Source organism: Tiliqua scincoides, chromosome 10 (assembly GCF_035046505.1).
Source record: "Tiliqua scincoides isolate rTilSci1 chromosome 10, rTilSci1.hap2, whole genome shotgun sequence".
NCBI classification, from domain to species: domain Eukaryota; kingdom Metazoa; phylum Chordata; class Lepidosauria; order Squamata; family Scincidae; genus Tiliqua; species Tiliqua scincoides.
The window spans coordinates 4551738-4573080 of record NC_089830.1 but is presented as its reverse complement, the minus strand read 5'-3'; the positions used below and the strand labels follow the sequence as shown (position 1 = coordinate 4573080).

At 50.1% G+C, this 21343-nt stretch overlaps 1 protein-coding gene and 1 pseudogene across 2 annotated transcripts; one reads left to right on the top strand and one right to left on the bottom strand.

Moving 5' to 3' along the window:
- Nucleotides 1–96: 96 nt before the first annotated feature.
- On the top strand, nucleotides 97–15045 carry AK2 (adenylate kinase 2). 2 transcript variants are annotated; one of them, XM_066638990.1, is made up of 7 exons: nucleotides 97–245; nucleotides 2482–2607; nucleotides 5481–5591; nucleotides 7905–7999; nucleotides 9010–9082; nucleotides 10448–10643; nucleotides 14554–15045. In XM_066638990.1, exons 1-7 carry the CDS (start codon nucleotides 138–140, stop codon nucleotides 14559–14561), a joined length of 717 nt encoding a protein of 238 aa, XP_066495087.1. In that variant the 5' UTR covers nucleotides 97–137; the 3' UTR covers nucleotides 14562–15045. The 2 variants fall into 2 exon arrangements, with proteins under 2 accessions (XP_066495087.1, XP_066495086.1); XM_066638989.1 differs by lacking the exon at nucleotides 14554–15045 and having other exon boundaries at nucleotides 10448–11523.
- A 552-nt stretch (nucleotides 15046–15597) lies between these two features.
- On the bottom strand, nucleotides 15598–15714 carry LOC136661826 (5S ribosomal RNA; annotated as a pseudogene).
- Between the last annotated feature and the right edge of the window lie 5629 nt (nucleotides 15715–21343).

Genomic DNA, 21343 nt, shown 5'->3' with positions numbered 1-21343 from the left:
CGCAGTGCGCGCGCCCCCCCAAAGCGGTTGGCTGGAGCGCACGTCGGTCAGGCGGCGCGCGGGCTCGGACCAATGGAAAGGCGCGGGGCGGGGCCACGCCTCCCTGCGCGTAGGCCAGGCGGGGGAGGTGCGCAGCGATGGCGCCCAGCAAGGAGGACTGCGGGGAAGGAGGGCTCGGCCGCGGCGCGCGGAAGGGGCTGCGGGCCGTGCTGCTGGGGCCGCCCGGGGCCGGGAAGGGCACGCAGGTGGGTCTGGGCGGCGCGCGGGGCTCCGGCCCCTGCGAAGGGGGAGCCGCCCGTCGGCCGCCCCGCGGGGCCTGCGCTCGGAGCCGCTCTGCCTCTGTCCGCGGGAGCGCCCGCGCGGCCCGCCTGCAGCACCTCCCTTCTCCTGGCCGCGGTGGGAAGCGCGAAGGGCCGGCGAGGCGCCCCGTCCCTCGGTCGCCGCGACCCCTCCAGCCTGCGGGCACCCCGGGCGCCTCGGCCGGAGTCTCCGCCGGGCTTCTCCGCGTCCGCCTCCGGCCGCCTGCCGCGCTGCGCTTCCCTTCCCAGAGCCACGTGCAGGCGCGCCTACTCGGGAGCAAGCCCCGCTCCAGCCCCCGGGCTTGCTCCCAGGGCAGGGTGGCTCAGCCACTCCAGGGATGCCAGGACTGGGCGGTCCTCTGTGGCCCCCGCGCCCGTCCGGGCGTCCCTGGAGTGGCTGAGCTGCCCTGCCCTGCCCTGCCCTGCCAGCAAGCCTGGCGGCTGGAGCGGGGCTTGCCTCCGAGTAGATAGACTAGCTGGGCACACCCTGCGGAGGCAGCTCTGCTTGTTCCGCCTAGCCCTGTGCTGGCAGCTTTGCCACCTTCTCCGAGGCACACCTGAGTTGCATTTTCTTCTCCTGCCAACTTCTCCCTTGTGCTCACCACCACTCCTTGCCTTCTCCCCCCTTCCCAAGTTCCCAAGCCCATCTTTGCAGGTCACAAGTCTCTCCGGGAGGGACTCGAGTTTGCTTCTGTGCTTGTGTAGCGCCTCTTACAGAAGCTGTAGCAGGTGGAAGCCTCTCCACCAGGCATGTCAAGCACTTGGCTGGCAGAAGCTCTTTCTCCAGCCCCTGAGATCATTGGGCTCTCCCAGCATCACTTTTGGCCAGGGGTGTCAAACATAAGGCCTGGGGGCCGGATGCGGCCCACGGAAGCTTTTTATCAGGCCCTTGGACTCTCAGCTGCTGAGCAGTGCTGAGCTGACGCTATGGAAAGGGCAACCCACTTGAAAATTAGGTTCTCCCGTGTCCTGAAATGTGATCAAGATTTGTGTGTTTTCTGTCATTTGCAGCTGATGAGTTCCTAAGTGAGGAAAAAGTGCTTATTTTTTGTTATGATCTGTTTAATGACATCACTTCCTGCCTAATGACATCACTTTCGACCCTCAGCAGGCATCATGAATCCTATTCAGCCCTTGGTATGAAACAAGTTTTCTGCCCTTGGCTGGACACCCCTGCCCTTGCTGAGCTGCAAAGTGACACCTGGGCAGAAGCAGTGCTGCTGAAAGGCTGGCCTGCCTCCTAACTGGGTTAGGGCCTGCATTACTGCATTTGGGGAAATGTTACAGACCTGTATTTTTAACAAGCTACTTTGTATATTCTTTTAACAATCCAATATTGCTTCTGTACCTATGATCAAGATTTGAAAGAGAGAGAATTTCGATGGCCACTAACCTAGATGGCTTTTGAAAAGAGAAGGTTCATGGAGCATCTTTGAACTGAGGCAAGGTTCCTCTAAATCAGGGGTCTCTAAACTTTTTGGCCGAGGAGCTGCATCAAATATCTGGTACAGTGTCGAGGGTCGGGGAAAAAATTTAAATAATAAAATTTAAATAAATACATTGGAGATGGTATCTAGATGAATGAATAAATGAATGGGTTCAAATGCCCAGGATTTCTCCAAGCACCACCTAAGAAATAACGCACACACTTAAATGGACCCCCATTCCCCCACCCCACAAGCACAACTCCAGTTGTGTTTGGTCAGCTGGGCCAGAGGCTCTCAGGGGATCAGAAGCTGACAGCGGGCTGGATATAGGCTGACTGCGGGTCGCATTTGGCCCCTGGGGCTGGGGTTTGTAAACCCCTGCTCTAAATACCAGATGCTGGGAATGGACTGTTGGAAACATGAGGCTTGTCTTAGGCTCCTGGTCATGTTCCTGACAGAAGTTCTTGTGCATGTTCAGACTTCCCCTTTAGTTAGCATCCTCCCCCAGGAAGGCAGGGATGTCATGGCTGTTCTCCCAACTTCTATGGCCTCTGCTGTCTAGGATTTGGTGCCAAAAGTTATGCAATGACTCCCCCCCCCCCTGAATGCCCTTCCCCAAGGAGTTTAAGAGCAGCAGAGAACACTTGTGTGAATCCACCCAAGGTACAGACATGCCACTGCTCCAGCTGCTGCTCTGTGAACTGGCCTTAAATGCTGGAAGGCTTTGCCACTTTATTCTGCTCTTTCCTGTCCAGGCTCCTCGGCTTGCGGAAACCTATTGTGTGTGCCACTTGGCGACGGGGGACATGCTGAGGGCTATGGTGGCTTCTGGCTCAGAGCTGGGGAAGAGATTGAAGGAGACTATGGATGCTGGGAAGCTGGTAGGTACAGAGCCATTCCTGGCATCGGCCCGTTTCCCTTGGCTGTGCACGTTCTGCTGAATTGGCACTGTATCTCTCTGCAAGATAAGTGTGTGTGGTGCAAGAACAGTGACATTCTTTGCCTTAAGACTCACTCCCAAACTTGCACCACATGAAGTGTTGTTGCTCTTCCTCCCCAACCTTGCAGTATGCTGCCGCCTGCTGCTGCTGCTGCTGCTCCTCCCACTCCCTGGATTTGAAAAGGAAGAGGAGGAGAGTGGTCTGCTAGAGTGTCTCCAACAGTCCTTGATGCTCTAGCCACCTATTCTCCACTTCTTTGCCCCTTCTTCCTTTCAAGATCCACAGAGTGGTGGAGCTGGGCACTTCATGTGCCGCCCAAGGAGGGTAAGAAGTTCTTACCCATGTATTTTAAGCGATGGCTGCTATTGGTGTCAGTGGATAGACTGGTCCTGCTTTGGCCTTTTGAATTGGGTGCCTGTAGCACAGTGGAACTAGATGGCCCAAACAATTAGCAGGTGATGAATCTTCTCAGTGAGTGACAGAATGTCCATGGACCTCTTCGACAGCAGTTGGTTGGTCCAGGGTGTCTTTCCTGCCTCTCTTGGCTGTGGAGATGAATATACTTTTCTTGCCTTCCTCATTTATTATTCTTGCTCTTCTCTTTGTGTTTCCTGAGTGCTAAAATAAAGGGCAGGTCATGCTTGTGTGTCACACAATAGAAGGAAGAATTGGTTGGAAAGCTTTTGGCTCTCTCCAGGGCACGCAGTGTTACTAGACAGAAGCTGTTGTGATACGTAGCTAGCGATATCATAGTATTGGGAGTGCCCAGAAGTCAGGCATCTTAGTCAGTGGCTCCCTTATCCCTGACATCCTGCCCAGGGAGTGGGAGGCAGATCTCATGCTTGCCTCAGTGACACCTGAACACTAGTTCTTTCACAGGGCTTTTGGTGTCGTGCAGTAACACAGGCCAACACACATTTTGCTTCCTTAAACTTTACACCAATTCCTGGGTATATTTGGGGTGCTGATTCCAAAAATGGCATCTGTTTTGCCCTATCACTTATAGCTTTGGAGATATAGTATAGCCTTTTTAGTGAATGGTTCAAGCAGCTTCCTCATCAGGAAGCCTACACCATGGCTTCCTCATCAGGAAGCTGCTTGAACCATTCACTAATGAGGCTATACTATATCTCCAAAGCTATAAGTGATAGGGCAAAACAGATGCCATTTTTGGAATCAGCACCCAAATTCATATCAAAGCACCATAAAGTTTCGGAAAAACTTTTCTGACCCTAGTTTTGTAGGCCTTTGTAATCTGTTCTGGTGGGAAAAACCCTTGAAGCTTCATATTTACTGCTGTGCTGACTCTTCTGGCTCTTATTTTGTTTTGCTGCTGTTGCGTTACTGTTCTTGGGGTTTGTAAGCAGCCTTGGTGCATCTGTGATTGATGGTGAATAAACAGTACAGGCATGCGCTGTTTAACAACGGATCACATTTATGACGGTGGTCAAAGCACAGCAAAGAGGTTCTGAATGAGGCAATCAGGTCTCCCATAACCTGCAGAAGAGCATCTGTTTACACAACAGAGAGGCCCTTAATGCAGAGGAGAGGCAGTCTATTTCCAGTAGCCTGTGCAGCCAACAAATGTCTGGCAGGGAGTGTCCGTTTACACATCTAAGGCACTAGATTGGGTGGGATGTTTTAACAACCTAATTGCATAACAGGGCTCAGAGAACATATCTCCGCTGTTAAGTGATTCATACCCGTGTATTGAATAAATATGATATACTGTTATGTGAAGAACGAAAATGTTTGCATTAGTGATAGATAAAGGCTAACTTTGGTTTTTAAACTAAAGACTAAACGAAAGGCTAAAAACTTGGTTTTTAAGAGAAGTTCACATTGGAAGCTTGCTGTTTTTTTCCTAGAATGAGCTGGACCTGATAAAAGATCCCCTTGCCTGTGCACTCCAGCCTCATAGACCATTTGAGTCCCAACCTGGATATCCATGTGGCTGCTTCTTGCTTTCCTGTGCTTCTGCTGCAACCGCATAGTGGCCTCCAAACCAAGATACATTCAGGGTTTTACCATTTTGGAGTAGGATAGCACTTAAATGTAACCTTGATTCCAAACCTTCCTTGGTGGTTAGGGAACGCAGGAACATGACAAGCGCAGCTGAATATTCAAGATAATGTGGTTGTTGCCTGCAACCAGTGATCTGCCTGGGTTGCATACCACACCCCTGTAGTGGCTTGAGAGATAGTCCTTAGCTGTGGAAGTACTACTGCTTTGTCAGAAAACACATGCACATCTTTAGCGCAAGTTGGTTTAATATCACCTGTGAGAACTGAAGCTTGAAATCCAAAGTCAGCATGAAAAATCATAGGTGGAAGAGCCATTAAGCCCAATCCCTATCCAGAAGGTCTGATGAGTTACCCTATAGCTCTCAATTCCCCCCCCCAATGGTAATGTGCTGCTGTTTGCTAGACATTAGTGCCCCTTGGGCAGAGAGTCTTGGAGCAGTTGCTCCTTTGGAGCTCCAAGACACTTGCACAACTGAGCCAGGACATGTCCTGTCTTTTTTTTTTTTTTAAGCTGGATATGAGGCATGCACCCAGTGTCCCAAGTGTAAGCCAGCACGTTAGAATGGGTCTTTCTGTATTCTTAAAGCTTTGAATACATTTGAAGCTAGGAGGACAAAACACAGCAGGGGGTGAGAAAAGAACTTCAGGGTGGGGGGAGGGAGATAAACAAGAAGCTCAGCCATTGTGCTCATTGGCAGGATGTGTTCCTCGTGGGGGTTCAGAAAGTGAGGTTGCTGTCTGTTTTATTGAGACTTTTCCTTTTTCTTCTCCTCCCTCCCCCGTTGTCAGGTGAGCGATGAGATGGTGGTGGAGCTGATTGAGAAAAACCTGGAGACTCCCCCCTGCAAGAATGGCTTCCTCTTGGATGGATTCCCCCGCACTGTGCGGCAAGCAGAGATGGTGGGCGATTCTGAATATCCCTTTGCAATCTTCTAGGATTTGGGGATAAGTAGCTGCCATTCACTGGCAGGGGGTCTGTCGAGGTGAAGGTTTGCAAGTGATGGTGGTGATGAAACTCCTCTATGTTCTGAGGCACGGTGAGGTTGTGTGTGTACTTCTAAGATGCTTCTGAAAGGCAGTTCACATGCCTTAGAAGGCCTCCCAGAGGCTTCTGAGACGCACTTTTTGATGAAAAATGGGAAGACTGCACATGACCTCTGCATGCCTCAGAGCACATCCAGATGTGACTGGAAGGGAGGTTCAGTGAAGGCCCCTAGACGCAGGTTTGGAACCCACAGCAGCTCAAATCTTTAAGTTCTGAACCTGTTTATGAGGAGGGGCTCGCTCAGAATTGGAAAATGCATGCTGTCTCTTTAAAAAAAAAGATACAGACTGGAACTGAAACTAAGATTGAGAGCAGATACTTTCTTCCACCTGGGGCTCCCTCCAGGCCATGTATTCAGTAAGCTGCTGGTGTTTCGGTTGGTATTCCCACTACTGTGCAAGTCTGTTGCGCGCAAGATGCTGGCCGATTGTACTTCCTCTTATTTTCTTTAGAGAAAAAGCAATTAATTACCACTAAAGTGAAGAGTCTGAACTCTAGCAGTGATGTGGGAATAAGGTCTGCAAAGGTGCGGATGTACCCAGAGACTCAGAAATGGGCTGGACTTGTATACATTTATCTATGTTATCAGTGGATAGAGTTCCTGCCTGAGAGTAAGCACCACTGAACACAGTGGAACTTGCATTTTGAGTGCTGTCAGCTGGTCATGACTAGACCCATTGAAATCAGTGAGGCAAAGTTAGTAATGACTAACTTGTCTAGCTGATCTCAGTGGTGCTTGGTCATTACTAACTTTCTTTGGTTACAATCCAATTATTAACAATTAAAGCCAAATGGTAAGGAGCATAAAAAGATCTGGAGACATAATATTATTATTATTATTATTAACAATAACAACAACAGGTATTTATATACTACCTTTCTTGGTCTTTATTCAAGACTTTATTCAAGGCGGTTTACATAGGCAGGCTTTTATTTAAATCCCTTATTAAATAGGGATTTTTACAATTTGAAAGAAGGTTCTTTCTTTCAAGAACCACTACATTCAAGGTGTTTCATTCTGATCTGGCTTCACATTCTGGCCTCCATCCTCCCACGCTCAGAGCAGATGGAATCGCTCGGCTTCAGCTTGTCAGCTGCTTCAAGGTCGCATGGTGCCGGTGGCCTCGAACTGGCGACCTTGTGAATGTTATCTTCAGGCAGACGGAGGCTCTGCCCTCTAGACCTCCCTCCTGCACAACTTAATGATAAGTTGTGTCCCTCTTTCTGAGTGCAAAGCACTGTGCAGATCTGGTCTTGATGATGTGAGCCGATGTGGCACAGTGATCAGGAATTCACAAGTGAGACTCTCCAGCTCAGACTTTCTCTGTGCTATGCACTTCCTTGGTGGCCTTGGGCAAGCCACACCTTAGTGGCCTCTGCTCCCCAGTGTGGAAGCGACGTCCCTACTGGCTGGGCAAAGAAGCACCTTTCAAGTGCTGTTGACCCTGTTGTGTTCAGCAGGGGAGAGGAACTGTCCCTCCTCTGCTCAGCAGAGCATCACCTTCAGTGGCAGCGGCTGTTGTTGGTGTCTCCCTTGTTTTATGTGGGCTGAGCCCTTCTGGGATAGGGAGCATCTTTTCTTGTATCATGCTGTGCAAACTGTTTTGTGAACTCCTTGTTAAAAGAGCACATAAAAGTATCATGATAAGAATGCCTGCTTTACAGGGCTGTTGCTGAAATCCTGACAAGTGGCGCACTTGTGGCTCTGTCTAGGAAAGCCCCTACAAACTAAGGGGTTCTTTCAGTACAATTTGTTCCTCTAACAACCTTGTAAAGTATGGAAAGTGTGGTATTCTCGTGTTGCAGCTGAGTGGGTTGCCCAAGACCGCTGAGGGAGTTCATGGCAGGAGTGAGACGTGAATTGGGGAAGTCATGATTTGCAACCTGGTCTCTTGGCCACTGCAGTGTATCTGCTCTCCGATTCGGCTAGAATAAAGCCAAGCCAACTGTGCTGGCCCAGTGGAAACTCCTGTCCAAAGTGTTTTCTAGATGGCAGCCAAAAGACAGTCAGGAGGAAGCAACCCTGGGGCTCTGCCCCTGAGCTGCATCGCCACCAGCCCAGCCTGTGCCAGAGTGGAGGCTGTCTTTCTTCCTCAGGATAGCTGCTTCTGCTGGACTTTGTGCGGTGAGGAATAAAGCTTATCTTTCCTCTTTCCCTTTTGATGCAGCTCGACGACCTTATGGAGAAGAGGAGAGAGAAACTAGACTCCGTAGTTGAGTTCAGCGTTGCCGACTCTTTGCTCATCCGTAGAATCACTGGACGGTAAAAGCTATTTCCTTTTGGGGAGACATTGGACAGAAACCTGGTGTAGAGCTTGGTCTTTTGAGTGGCTCAGAAGAATGCAAAGCAGCATGTGTGTGCCAAGGATCAGTGAAGCAGCGTGAGGGGCAGGCTGCTGGGCCATGTCTGGCTAGGGGGGGGGGTCTTGCCTGGGCTACAAATAAATATTCATACTGTGCTCCTGGTGGACTGATCATAGTTTGGAAGAAAAAATGGACTTTTCAAGGTACAAATTACCTTTTGTTCTAAGAGCTCAAGGTGGTTAATGAACATATAAGACATAAAATACACTCTTAAGCAGTAAGAAGAATGCGGAACACAAGATAGCACAAGAATAGAAAAAGCCCATCTCAGTGAGATGACCCCCCCAGTTCACCCCAAAGGCTCAGCAGGTCTCTGAGGAGCAGGTGAAGGGAGGCATCTTGAGCCTCCTTTGGGGGTGTTCTCTAGCCTTTGCGCCACCGCTGGCACCACCTGCTTGATGGCCACACTGCAGTGCAAAGGTAGCGATCAGCATCTTGGAAGTGCCTCTGAGGAGTTGGCATGGTTCAGAGGAGACTGGAATTGTGTCTTCCCCCAAGAGACCCAGAGACCCAGGCATGTGATTTAGCAATGGCATTTAGAGCCAGTTGCAGCTTCTGCATTGTTGGAAAATGCAGGGCCTACCTGAGGCACCAGGTCAAATGCTTACTTTCCCCTCCCTGGGCAACTTGCCAGAGGTTTCCTCACCTGCTCCTTCCACTTCTGGCTCTGGACCTCATCGCTGTCACTTCTGCTTCATTTCTCTCTTCCTCTTTCATGACAGGCATGAAAGAGGCATGACAGGCATGAAAGAGGCATGAAAGGGGGGGGAGGAGTGGAGAGAGGTTGGCTCCCCCCCCTCTTGAAAAGTCTGTCTTGGCCAAGCTAAAGAACCCACCACACTTGAAGCCCATTGCAGATTGTTGACTGGCTCCAAAATACACCTTGCTGATTCCTGGCATCTCTTCCAGGCTTATCCACCCGGCAAGTGGCCGTTCGTACCATGAGGAGTTCAACCCACCAAAAGTCCACATGAAGGATGACGTATGTGACTGTCCCTCTTGATGAGCTTTTGTGCTTTCTCATTCAACAGGCTGGTGCAGTTTTGTTGCTCATGATGTCTGCTCACAGTGCAGCCTTGAGGACCCTGACCAGGTTGCTCAGAACACTGTCTCCATTGGGCAGAGTTTTAACACTTCAGTGAGGTGTTGGAATCCGCTGTGACACCCTTGCAAAATGCTGATGATTAGGAGAGGACGGTTATGCCCAGCTTATGGCTGAAGCCCAGACTGATTCTGGGCAAGGCTGTGTAAGCTGCAGCCCTGTGGTGTGTTGTGGCCGTAATTCAGTTTTCTGGCAATTGTGGCTTTTGTTTAAAATTACAGATAGCTTCTAGTCCTTATATTCTAGGCCTGATCTCGGAAGATTAGCATGTGGACAGTCTCTGGTGGGGTGAGGGGCAGAGACTGTGTCTGATGTGGGGGGAGAAGCTTCAATGCCCTCCAGAGCTTTCAGTCCCTCCTTGTGGCCAGAAACATTGGAAGACACTTTGCAGAATAGTCAGAAAAGCTGCAAAACAAGGGTACCTCACTGTTTGCAACCTCTGCAGAATTCCCCTTTTCCTGATGCAGAATGTTAGGTGCAAACAATATTGGTCGTGGGTTACCTACCTACCAGTCTCCCCAAACAAAAGAAAATTGGAGATGGCACTTAAGGCAAAACCAAATGGAAAGGAGACCCCAGAACAGGCCCAAAAGATTAACTTATTGGCCACCCTGCTTCAAGCTTCCATATTTATTTTTTGTTTTAAAGGTTGTACCCATTCTCAGGGCAACTTAGAAAAGTGCAGTAATGCCTGCATGCAGAATCGAAAGCCACCTCCACCCAGTCTTCCCCTCATTTTTGCTGTTGGTGGTTGGAGCAGAGTGAGGAAGCTGGCATTCTGCAGCTGCTCTTTCTGTGGTTGGGTTGATCTGTGACTCTTTCTGGGGGACTTTGAATTCAGAGGCTCTGTGGTAATCTGATCATGATGGAGGAGGTGGTTTTGGTTTCCCTTTGACAGAAGTTGAATTGAGGAAGAATTCTAAAACACCCGTTTATTGCCTGATGCTTTCCATCTGCAGTGTGCATTTTGAGGTCCCCTCTCCCTTTGTCCCAGCATCCTTGGCAGCAGTGTGTAAGGGGTCACTTTCACAACGCAGCTGCTTGGGGCACCAAACTTCTTTGGCTGGTTCCAGTCAGAATTTGAGTCGGCCAAAGTTGGCACATCACATTTTGAAATGCCTGGGATTTTCCCATCTGTAACTCCCCTGGCACTTGGTTTAGGGCTTCTTTGCGTCTCCCCCACCCAGGTTGATGTGCTCACATGTTGAGATGATGTACATTTCATCGGTGTCTTGCTCTTGCCAGGTCACCGGAGAGCCCTTGGTCCGCCGTTCTGATGACAATGAAGTGGCTTTGAAAACTCGTCTGAAGGCCTACCATACCCAGACAACCCCGCTCATTGCCTACTACTCTCGGCGTGGGATCCACACGGCCGTGGATGCGGCCCAGTCCCCGGACGTGGTGTTTGCCAGCATCCTGGCAGCATTCTCAAAGGCAACATGTAAAGACTTGGTTATGTTTGTTTAGGACTCTTCTCATCTCTGATGCTTCCTTCTTCTTTCTTGTCTTCTGGAGTCTATAAGAGAGTAAGCTGTAGGCAGGGGTGCAAAGCCACAGGGGAGGAAAGCTGCTCAGTGTCCATTCAGCAAGAATGTGTCTAATTTGTATGCATATATACATATATATATCTCGACACATGCAAAAACATTTGGTCTGTGTTTGCCAGTGGCTTTCAGGGGGTGCAGTGGGACTAACCCCCTGCATTCATGGTGTCTGTTCAGTCTAAAGTGAAAGTGTGCTGATGCCTGTCATGAAACGAAGCAAGGTCAGAAAACTGCTGCCACTTCTGCTGGTCTGCCTGCCTGTCAGATAGCCTGGCACAGTGCCTGTAAGTGTGCTGAAGATTACAGACAAATGTTGGTTGGGTGAGAAGCCGGCTGGCTATCCTCTCCCTGCCTTTTTGGCTGTTTAACTTCAGGAAATTCTAAAGCTGCTTCACCTTTTAAGGAGGTGTACACAAAAACACAAATGTTTACACCTGTGTGAAACAAAGGGCTGTGTGTCCATCCTGTGTTTGCCCACCTGAGCAAAGTAAAACTGCAACTAGCCCGTCTTCAGCTACATTCAGGGTAGTTAGCGCAGGAGCCACAGTCTTTCGGTCAAGCAGGCCCGACTACACATTGGTAGATGGTTGCAGAGTCCTAAGGACATCTGTTTGCTTTTTGTTCTAAAGCTTTTGCTCTTAGAGTTAAGCTGGAAGCTTTAAAATCTGGGCAAAGTGGTTGGTGAGGAGGGCTTGGTAGAATTTGCAGTCGTCAGAGAATGGACCTCTGCATGCTTCCTGTTGATGGCAAAATAAAAGCAAAAATAAGACATCCCCAGTTCTGTGTGTTGTGTAATTTTTTCAGATTAATGAACTCGGGAGTTTTACATGTGTGTTCAGAATTTTGCGTACTCAGTTTACACCAAAGGAGCTTGCAAGAGAAAGGGAAATGAGGGCCAGTGAGGCAAAGTGAGAATGCAGACTGAACGTTTCTAGGCTTGAGTTCTGGCCACATAATGTGCCAAAGTTCTAAGGCAGTATTTCTCAACCAGTGGTACTTGAAGTGGTGTCTGGTGGTACATGTGGGACCCCTGCCACCTGGCAGTGAGACCAGCAGTGCAACGTGACAAGCAGAGGCAGGAGGCTCAGCGCAGTGGGCAGAGCTCCAGCGTGCCCCTTTTACAAACTCAGAAAAAGTCCATTCCCCCCCCCCCGGTTCTGAGCCTCTTACCGGCGTTGCACTGTCTGGTCTTCCAATCCAGAAGTAACTGATAACATCAACTGTTACTTCCAGTGGAACTTCCTGTAGGTGGATCGTGCAGGGGACAAACGTGAGAAAATGTATTTGAAGGAAACTCCATCTCCTGCTGTGCTGCCCCTGGCAGCTTTGTGGTGGTTTCATGATGTGGCTTGAGTTGGGTTTGTGGCAGGGGACTTGCAAGCCCACTTATGAGAACCTGGTTGAGTCCAGGTGTCCTCACCTGGCATGTTCCCTGCTCATCATCAGCCTGTGTGTGTAAAGAGGGCTTGTCTGGGTGGTTGATCATTGGGTGTCCCTGCCCCCATCACTTCATACAGCAGTGGAGGCCCTGTTCTCATCACAGCCTTGTCTTTCTGCCAGAAATCCCCAGTAGGTTCCAAGTGGTAGTACGTGGGGCAGTTGTGAGGAGTTGCACAATTATTGTGCAGTTGTGACCTGTGTTTAGATACACTTGGGTTTTCTGAAGTCAAGCAGTGCTACAGGGAGGGAGGGAGGGGGGAGCGAGACATGTTTTAATTCTGCGACAGGTTTTGATTAGTTGTGCCAGGCTGCAACCGAGTGTCCTATCTTAGCACGAATAGAAGTGCTACTGGGTGCATAGCATGTTTTGCTATGACATGGTAAAGGTGCATTTTAGCTTGTGTGGCAATTGCTACAAAGTTGCACCAAGTGCCAACTGGTCTCTTGCTCGTTTGTACGTCTAGCTGACTAGTTAGACCAGGGCTGCAAAAGGCACTGTAGGGTGTGTAGAGGAGGATTTTCATCAAGTCCACTGAACTGTGTCCTTGTCTGTCTTCCTGATTTCTCTCTCCTAATTTTTTATGTTCTTAAATGCATTTTGCTTCTGGATAATTCTTCTGTAAGGGGAACTGCACTCACCTCTTTTGAAGAACTCTGAATAGGCAGATGGAAAGGATCTAAACTCGTACTCCAAATGCTATATTGATGTGAACATGGATTGTGCAAGAAGTAGCATAATGAACACATAACCCATTGAATTGGGTGTGTTATGGATCATCTTAGTGGAATATGCTGGCCGGGTCCCCATCCTTGTCTGTGAGCCTGCTTTCTACTGAATCAGCCCTTTGGTCCTTCCCTGGTTTCCACGGACTGGCAGCAGCTCTCTAGGGAAGCCCTCTAGGGAAGTCTTGGAGTTGCTGCTTGAGACTGACCTGCCACCTTCTGACTCAGCTCAGAAGAGCTGCCCTGCCCCTGAGCTATGACATCCCTTAAGCAGGCCTATCTCATTGCATTGCATTGAGACTGTAGCAAGAGCGAACTGGTAGCTCACCCAAAGCAGGTGCCTGAGAGAATTGCATTCCCCCCTCCAGGGTTTCTTTTTAAGCTGTGCCTTTTTAAGAAAGTGTGTTTAGTGGAAAAGGAATATTCAGACCCCTTTTCTGGGAAACATCCCAGAACCAACAGCACAGGATCTATGAACTGGGGCTGGATCATGGCTCTCTTGATCTGGCCCATCCTGGTTCTTGCCTCGATCTCTCTAAGACTTACCCCTATAGAATGTCCTGCTGCGTTAGGTTGCTGGGAGCATGTCCCGCTAGGACAGGATGACCAAACCCCTGCTTGGGGGCTATTTGTGGCCCTCAGGGACCCCCATTCTGACCCGTAAGGAGTCTCCAGTTAACCACTTGCCCACCGGAGGCTTGCTGGAGCCCATGCTGGCCCAAACCCCCGCCCGGGGGCCATTTGCAGCCCTTGGGGTCCCCCAATCCGGCCTATGAAAAGCCCCCAGTCTCTAATGAGTCTGGCCCTCTGGAGACTTGCTGGAGCCCATGCTGGCCCAATGCCATTGCTCTCAGCATGAGGGCGACTGTTCAACCTCTCCCATGAGCTGTGGGCCACGGCTCCCTCCACTGCTTGCTGTTTCACATCTGTGATGCAGTAGCAGCAGCAGTAAAGGAAAGGCCAGCCTTGCTTTGTGCAAGGCCTTTTATATTCATTCATTTTATATTCATATGCATTCATTCATATATATTCATTTATGTAAATTTATTCAAATTTGAAATGTAAATTATTTTATTTCCTCAGCCCCCGACACAGTGTCAGAGATGTTTGGACTAGGAGAGACAAAAGCCATTTCTGCCTGTTGTATGTGCGCAGCAGGGATGAAATGTGCACACCTGTCGGCTAGGCAGAAATGGGTTAATCAGCCTTGCTAGTTACTTGGTTGGAGAGACTTGCTTTTGTTGTCCTTGAGACACTGATGAGAACTTTCAAGTTTTGGATTAAGGAACTGGCTCCTGGGCTTAAGTAGTTTTGGCCTCTGTGATGGGAATCATTTAAGGTCTGCTTCAAAGAGGGCTGTGAGACTACAGTCTGCTGGCTTCCTAGCAGTCTATGGAGCAGCTTTCATTAAACCTCCCAAGAACGCAACAACTGCCCTGCCAGTTCAGGCCTGGAGGTTCCATCCAGCCCAGGATTCCAACCTTGGCAGGCAGTCGGTCCATCTGCCACCCCTTCAGTTGTCACTCAGCCTCTTCTGTTCCCAGTTCTGTTATCACCTGTCTATCCCTAACTGTAAAAGGTTTATTTTGAGTTTTAAGGTCCATTCCGCACTTTTATTTTTGTCTTCATTTCATTTCATTTCAGCCAAGTGAATCTCGGCGGTGGACAGGACAGGACACCATCAAGCCCTCCATGTCTCATCATCCCACCTGTATTCCTTCATTCCTGGGGAAGGGGGGAGAGCTGCAGGTGTGACCAAAGGAAGGGTAGCAGGGCAGGAGGGTGACAGTGGGGAGGGGCTGCTCTCCAGAACATCTTTCAAGAGGAAATTCTGTGTATGTGGAAGACAAATCAGTATGTGGGGGTGAGGCAAACTCACCTAGTTGAATGGGGGTGTGTGTGTGAAGGCTGGGCGTTGTTTCCACATTTGAAGACCAGCATTTTCCATGGTGAATTTCAGATGTCTAACGATGTCAGAAAGAGAAGAAGGGTTTTGAACCTTCTTGGCTCTCGTTTTTCCCTTGATTGCAGTGTTAGCTTTCTGAAATCCTCACAAACCTGCTCCCAAATGGTGTACTGTGAGAAATTAATAAAAATCAGAGTCCAAAATATCTTTCCACAGAGAAGTGTTCCCACCGTCTCTGCAAGATGTTTTGTCCTGCCCGTGCCTTCTAGTCATCCTCTTTTCAGGACAGGAAATTCGTTCTTGCAAACACTGAAGGGGCAGAGCCAAGGGCCTCTCCTTATAAGAGCAGCAGCAAATACCACTTCCTCCTGCCCTTAGACTGTCTGCTGTCTCAATAAAATAGATATCAGTTTTTGTACCTGAGAAGTTTTGTACATGGCTTTGGCTGTGCAGGGTGAAGAGTATGTGAAGGAGGGAGAGGCGTAGGCTCCCTGTCCCAGAAAGCAAGATTCTTGGCAAAGTGTCTCTTGCAGACTCCAGAGGGCAAAGTCAGCCCTGGGAGCTGGAGAATCTCCTGTCTGGCCTGTCTATGTTGAATGGTCCTGTGTGTACAGGCCCTGATGACTGGCATGGCTCACACAAATTTAGCCGCCTTGCTCCCAGACATAGCATGGCATGCATGTACAGATGCACAGATAAAGAATGCAGGTGCAAACTGCATAACAGCCAGAGCTGTCCTGTCTTGTGGTTGGCAACCTTCAGTCTCGAAAGACTATGGTATAAGCCTACAGCACCCGGTATTCCCAGGCGGTCTCCCATCCAAGTACTAACCAGGCCTGACCCTGCTTAGCTTCCAAGATCAGACGAGATCCGGCATGTGCAGGGTAACAGTTGCTGACCTGTCTTGCAGCATTGCAAGTCTGGAACAGCTGGCTGGAAACCAGAGGCAGAGCAAGAAATAAGCTCTCCAGAACTTCTCAGATTCAGAATTGAGTGCTGCAAATAAAGTGGGCAGCGAATACCATATGTTCCCCTTCCCCCAAAATGCTTTTTTTCACAGAGCGAGTAATGATAATTGGAGCTGGTGATATAATTATATTGTGTGGACGTTATGGTCATCTGTAATATTTCCATGCCCCAATGTGCTCCTTGTGTCAGAAGTTTAAATATTGTTCAGCTTGAATGTTAAAACATCCCTGCTCTGCAGGCTTCAGGGAAAATACATAATATATGGTGGTGGTGAAGGATGCCTTTCTGAGGAGGATGTCTGGGTGGAGACTTAATAGAGCCTTTAATTATGATTGAGGGCAAGAGGGGCTTGTCAAGTTCCCAAGCAGGTGTAGGGGTGTGTTCCACCAAGTGAATTTTCTCTGTAGCCTGCCTGCAATACCCCCCACAAAATTACTCAGATTTTCAGCCCTACCCAGTGTCCAGTTCAAAAAATTTTTATGTTTAAACCAGATCACTGTCAGGACACACCTGGCTCTGAAAGTCTAAAAAAGAAAAAAAGTTCATCTTATCAGCTGAAGACTCTGTTTTTATCATTTTAAGTGGGGGGGGCTGTCTCACCCCCCTATCCTATTTTGCCCCCTCCCCACCTGTATTCTGCCCACCCTCTTCACCTCTCTTCCCTGCTCTGTTTCATCCCCTCTTCATTTGGAAAGGGGCCCAAACAAAGCTTTGTACCCCCTGATAAGATTCCTCTTGGAGCCCGTGTCCATAGGACTCAATACATTTGCCAGCTTGGAGGCAGGGGTCTCCTTCTCGGGTGTTTTTGGGGGGCTGTTTTCATTGTATCAGGACCATTCTGGTGTCATTGGATTCCTCTCTGCCTGCCCTTTCCAAAGGATTAAGGCAAGTTCACCTACTTGTGAGTAAACCTGTGGCTTAGTTTCACTTTCCATAGGGCTCCATACATTTTTTGTTTTCTGGTTTTTTGGTCATAACTTTTGATAGAAAGGAGATTTAACATCCGGTTTTTTCATTGCATTCTGCTGTAAATTCTGCATTGAATGATATATAACATGATGGCATTATTCCTAACCACTGCAATTTTTGTGCATCACCCCCCTGGTGCGCATCACCTGTGCAGCCCGCACCCCCTGCACCTCCCTAGCAACGCCACTGCCTTCTCTTTAGCCTTTTTGAAATGCAGCTTCTTCTGGTTTGGCTGGTGGTGTTTCTTTGCAGTGGTGACCCAGCAAATTTTTTTTAATGTGACCATGCGCTCTGAGATGGGGGCTGCCTGAGGCTGCAGGTCTTTTTCTTTTGGAAGAAAGAGGGCATTCAGTTTGGTCCTCAATACTGCAGCCTTGTGACTTATTTGCCCCCAGTGATCACAGCATAGGAGCAGAGTCTGAGCTTCAGAGCTTAGGGAAAGATGGGTAAGGGACACACATTTGAAGCTTGTGAAATTACACATGGAGTGGAAAGGGGATTCACCGAGTTGTTTTTCTTCCCCTCTCTTCGAGAAGCAGAGTCAGCCCACAACATTGTGCTGTTTTCACATGGAGCACAATGAAGTCCAGAAATTTGCTGCCCCCAGATGTGAACACAGTGCTGGCTTGTGTGACCAAAAGACTTGTGTGACTAAAAGATGGTGAGATTCAGGGAGGATGAGCTTCATCCACAGCTGCTACTCGAAATGCGGGTATCCTCACTAGGAGTTCAGCATGACTCAGACTGCTGGTTGCTGAGAAGCAACAGTGAGGACATGGATTTGCCTGCCTGCGGGCTTCTGAGAGATCTGGTCCACCACTCTAAGAAACAGGATGCTGGAGCAGGCAGATCATTGGCTTGCTCCAGCAGAGCTCTTAACTGAAGGCGTGAGCCGAAGGGGGGGCAAGTGTACAGGCAGAGCCAGTCAGTTGCATGGGGGGAGGGGTCTGTTCCCACTAGCAGCCAAATGCCACCTTCATCCTTTCCACTGTCTGCAGTTTCTCAGAAGGAAGGTGATGCAGTTGCTTCTTGGCCCTTCTCTGTCTCTCAGAGCAGCTCTCTCTTCCTGCCACCCACCCACCCCCATCCTGCTGTGTGCACTTCATTCAAACAAACCCTTTGCATCTTCATCCCTTTCCACATTGCTTGTCACCAGAGGAAGTGGCCAGGATTGAAGGGACTGAGATGAGAGGACCAGGAGAGGGAATTCCCCCTTTTGTTGCTACAGCAACTGTCTCCATGGGAAACAGCCGGTGGCAGGGATGCCATTGGCTGTTGGGCAGGGAGTGAAATGGGGAAAGGAGGAGAGAGGGAGGTTGCTGCAGGGTGGAACAGCCAGCACAGCAGTGGGGGTCAGGGGAAAGATCCTAGGCAGGTAGAGAATACCCTCTCCCTTCTCTGAGGGAGGGAATCCCTGTCCTGGCAGGAAAAGTGCAGGGGCAGGGTGACCAAGAATCCTCTTTTTCCAGGATATAGCCTCTTTTTTGGCCTCATATCCTGGAAAAGAACTTTGATGTCTTCCTTTTCCCTGTGGACCCATTGCAGGCAGTGCACAATTTTTCCAATTAATACATTATGTATAACATAGTTTTAAATTTAATAATAAGCAACTTAAGAGTTTAAAGTTGTTGGCATCCTTCAGTCTCGGAAGACCATGGTGTCACGCTCCGAATGGTGGTTCTGGAACAGAGTGTCCTCTCCAGTGTGCGAAGCCTGGGTAAAGTAGGTATGGAGGATAGGCTGTTACCCATGCAGCATATCCCCCCTCTCCATGTCGCTGAAATGGTCCAATGGAAAGGCAGAGGCCAATACGGTTGGTTCCAGCCGCGTCGCAGGAGTTGCCAGAACGTGACTGTGTTCAGCCATGAACTGCCTCAGGGACTCCGGCTCCGGATTTTGCCTCGAGGTTGACTCCTGAAGCCTTTTCCATAACTGGATGTAGCCACAAGGCAGTGGAGGTTTGGGATCAGAGTTTTCCTTCTCTCTGATGAGCTGCCTTCCCAGGCTGACGAGTCCCATCTACCCAGTGGCTGTTTAGTCGCCTCTTAGACAAGTATAGCCAAACTGAGGGCCTATTCTTAACCCCAGCCCCCAGGGGAACCACATGTTCCCACATGAAAGTAACCATATGAAATCAATATACGATTGTTTCTAGCTTTTGCCATGTCCTACATCTTTGCTGAATGTCCATCATTTTGGGGTGCCTTGTGATGACATCTGGTCACCCTGTGCAGGGGGGGTCTCACAGGGGAGTCTCGCAGGCTGTCGTCCTGAGTAGGGTTTTTTTAATGGAGTTACTTGTTAATGTGGCTGCTATATTTTCTCAGCCTTGTTCTTTCCCCCACCCCCTTCCTTTTAACTCCACCAAAGGCATGGCTGCCATCCTACTCCTTGAGGCGAGGAGGAGGAATTTGCATCTCCATCCCCTCCCATGTCAAGATTTTTGGGCTGTAGGAGGGAGAATTTTGGCCAGTGCAACTTCTGCCAAAAAGCTGCCCGGGTGGGGGAAAATGAGACAAAGGGTGCAATCCTAACCTCTAATGTCAGTACTTTCCAGCACTGGCATAGTGGTGCCATTGGGATGTGTGCTGTATCCTACAGTTGGGTGTTGCTCACAGAGGCAGCCTCAGAGTAAGGGAATGTTTGTTCCCTTGCCTCAGAGCTGCATTGCCCTTATGTCAGTGCTGGAAAGCACTGACATAAAGGGTTAGGATTGCGCCCAAAGTGTCCTGTTAAAGGACCCTAATGTGAGTGGTGCTTCAGCCTTGGCTCTGGGGGCACAAGAGTGGCAGTGGGTTCCTCTGGCTGCTGCAAGATCTTTTGGTGGGAAGGAATCTCATCCATCAAAGATACTTCATTGACCTGCTGTGATGTGCAAGTTAGGCCATTGCGTGGAGGGAAGAACGGAACCCGTTGCCAGCCATTCATGAAGTGCCTGACCTTGAAGTGGGGGTCTGCACCACCTTGATGAGAGTCTGTGCAGCAGTCTGCACATTTACTACTACCATGCAGTATTCTAAGAAAACTTGAAAAACTCCATTGGAACATCCATCACACTGGCTGCCTGCCCTGGGCCAGTAGGGGCAGAGACCTAGCCCTTGCTGCACAGGTGATGCTTGCCATGAAGATAACACTTCTTCCATTACCAGAGAACAGCTCAACGCCCACCTCCTGGTAAAGCTCTGTTCTCTGCACCCTCTGCCAAACAGGAAGAAAAAGGTCTGCTAATGTGTGGGCAGCAGAACTGTTAAGCTTCATTTTTGCAGCCGGAAGGTACAGATTGGTGTTAGCTTGGAAAGAGCTTTTGTCTGTCATCCTTGGAGTCCTCTCCCTCTCAGCAGCCATGGCTACCCAGAAGACCACTGCAATGGTATAGTAGTGTGTAAACAATCCCTTGTTCTGCAAAAAAGGCCATGCATCAGCATATGGGAAAGGCCAGATGGTGCCTGAACTAAAGCGGCTCTTGTGTGAGATGAAGGCTGTGGCCTCCTGCTTCTTGCGCAGGTGGCGCGGCTGTGGTGTCCCTGGACATGTGACAAGAGGCCGGGGTGGACCACCCACCCCACCACTGCTGCTGCTCCTCAGAGCAGGCAGGCCCAATGGACAAGCCTCCTCAGGCTGGAGCCGGCCGTGGTCGCGGTGGACACGGAGGCCAAGGCGCCCACAGCAGGACAGCTGGAAATGGAGGCGCACCAAGGAGGGGCCGAAGAGGCTCCACGTTGGTCTGAAGGCCATGCTGCTGGTCCTGCACAGCCCAATCCTATCTATGCTTTCCTGGGAGTAAGCCTCATTGACTCTAATGGGACTTACTTCTGAGTAGACATGCAGAGGATTTCGTTCTAAGGCTAGGTTCTACCCACACTTTCCTGGGAGTAAGTCCCACTGACTACAATGGGACTTCTGAGTAGACAAGCGTAGGCCTGGGCTGTGAACATGCAAGGGAGGGCACCAGGATGAGGTCTCTTGTAATCTGGTGTGCTCCCTGGGGCATTTGGTGGGCCGCTGTGAGATACAGGAAGCTGGACTAGATGGGCCTATGGCCTGATCCAGTGGGGCTGTTCTTATGTTCTTAACTACAATTCCCAGGAAGCCTTGCAGGTCCCTTGTTATCTGGTGTGCTCCCTGGGGCATTTGGTGGGCTGCTGTGAGATACAGGAAGCTGGACTAGATGGGCCTATGGCCTGATCCAGTGGGGCTGTTCTGATGTTCTTATGCCAGGGCCCTGCTCATCCCGGGAACAGCTCTGGAGCCCGCGGGACACGAGGCGTGTCTTACCGCCCGGCCGTTCTCCACGTGCGGGGAGGGGCGGGACGTAGTCCACGCCTCGCCCCTCTCAGCCCTGCCCCTCCAGGCAGCCCCAGCCTCGCGCAGCCCCCTCCTGCGCTTCGCACTGCCGCGCCCGGGGAGAGGGCTGAGCTCGGAGCCAGCACTTGTCCCGCCCCGCCAGGCAGCCCCACCCTCGCGCCGCCACGCCCAAGGAGGGGGCTGAGGGCGGGGCCAGGACTTGCCTCGCCCCTGCCCTTCCCTCACGGCTTCAGCGCGCGCTCCTCCCCGCCCGCGACGCATGCGCCTCGCGAAGGAGGGGGCGCC